The 1,287-nt window shown below is 49.0% G+C and overlaps 1 protein-coding gene across 1 annotated transcript in view; it reads right to left on the bottom strand.

Annotated features, from left to right (window-relative positions):
- Nucleotides 1-698, bottom strand: part of LOC103375082 (band 4.1-like protein 3) — an 18,134-nt gene extending 17,436 nt beyond the window's left edge. Inside the window, exons 1-3 of the mRNA XM_008305281.1 lie at nt 618-698; nt 350-529; nt 155-269 (exon numbers count right to left, since the gene is read on the bottom strand). Of these exons, the coding sequence (XP_008303503.1) occupies nt 155-269; nt 350-529; nt 618-698 (376 nt within the window). The remainder of the gene's footprint in view (nt 1-154; nt 270-349; nt 530-617) is intronic.
- Nucleotides 699-1,287: the final 589 nt, after the last annotated feature.

Here is a 1,287-nt window from a genome sequence, read left to right as displayed (position 1 = left end):
ACAGACAGACAGACAGGTGAGCAGACAGACAGACAAACAAACAGACAGACAGACAGGTGAGCAGACAGACAGACAGACAGGTGAGCAGACAGACAGACAGACAGACAGACAGACAGACAGGTGAGCAGACAGACAGACAGACAGACAGACAGACAGACAGGTACCTTGTTGTTGTCTGCGTCTCTGAAGGACAGAGCGAAGTAGTCTCTCTCCAGCAGGTTGACGTGTTCACAGACCTTCTCAAACAGCTGCACACCTCGAGCTCGTTTCTGAGCAGAGACAGAAAACTTCAGGTTCTACTGGTTCTACTGGTTGTACTGGTTCTACTGGTTCCAGTGGCCCGGCTCACCTCCACCGTGCAGGTGAACAGCGACCCGTCCAGAAGGGTCACTCTGGTCTGCATCGTCCTGAAGCTCAGCGGGTTCCTCGCCGGAGAGCGAGCGATCCGACTGCTCGACGACAGGTGACTGGTCGAGTCCTCGGCCAATGAGCTGTGTGCCTGGCTCTGGGACGGCCCCCCCTCTCCTCCCTGAGGATACAGGAAGTGACATCATATTTCAGGTGATGGTGAATGTTCAGCGCTGTAGTGGCGCTTTCTCCACTTCCTTGTGCTCTACCTGTTTTGGTGTGGAGTGGGCGGCGGCTTCAGGGAAAGACTCCGCCTCGGTGGGCTGAGCGTCACCTGGCTCTGTTGTCATGGTGATTCACCTGTGGGACATTTTGTATAAAATATATGTTATATAGATTTTTTTAAAAAGTGAGCTTTAACAATATTGAATTTCCCTTCTGGGATAAATAAAGTATTTTTCATTTCATTCATTTTCATTTTATTTCATTTATGATATGGTTTAATGACACCGTTACCATGGAGATGAGCAATGCCAGCTGATTGGATGTTGTTCATGTGATGCTGACAGCATGAAGCTCATGATGTCAGAGCCACCACATCTCATCCATCCTGTTTAATCTGTTTTGTTTTTGCTTATTTGTCTCATGTGTTTGTTGTTTTCTGTCATTTGTTGTTGTTGTTTTGTGTCTTTCCGTTTATGTTGCACAATCTCCTTTGTGTCATTTTGTGTGTCCTCGTGGTTGTTTTGTCTCCACATGCACAGTGTATGTTTGATGAACTGTATTTCCTTTGTGTGGCTGAACTCTGAGCAGGCAGACGACGGCGGAGGCCAGAACCGGAGCCAGAACACGGACTGAGCCTCCACCACTGGACGTCACAGCCGGATGTGGAAACTGAACGGCAGCTGCTTCATCCCCAACATCGACCGTCGGTCTCTG

The sequence above is a fragment of the Stegastes partitus genome, unplaced genomic scaffold, assembly GCF_000690725.1.
Source record: "Stegastes partitus isolate 25-593 unplaced genomic scaffold, Stegastes_partitus-1.0.2 Scaffold2459, whole genome shotgun sequence".
NCBI classification, from domain to species: domain Eukaryota; kingdom Metazoa; phylum Chordata; class Actinopteri; family Pomacentridae; genus Stegastes; species Stegastes partitus.
Note: the sequence above shows the minus strand (reverse complement) of the source record. Positions and strands in the feature narration are given on the sequence as shown.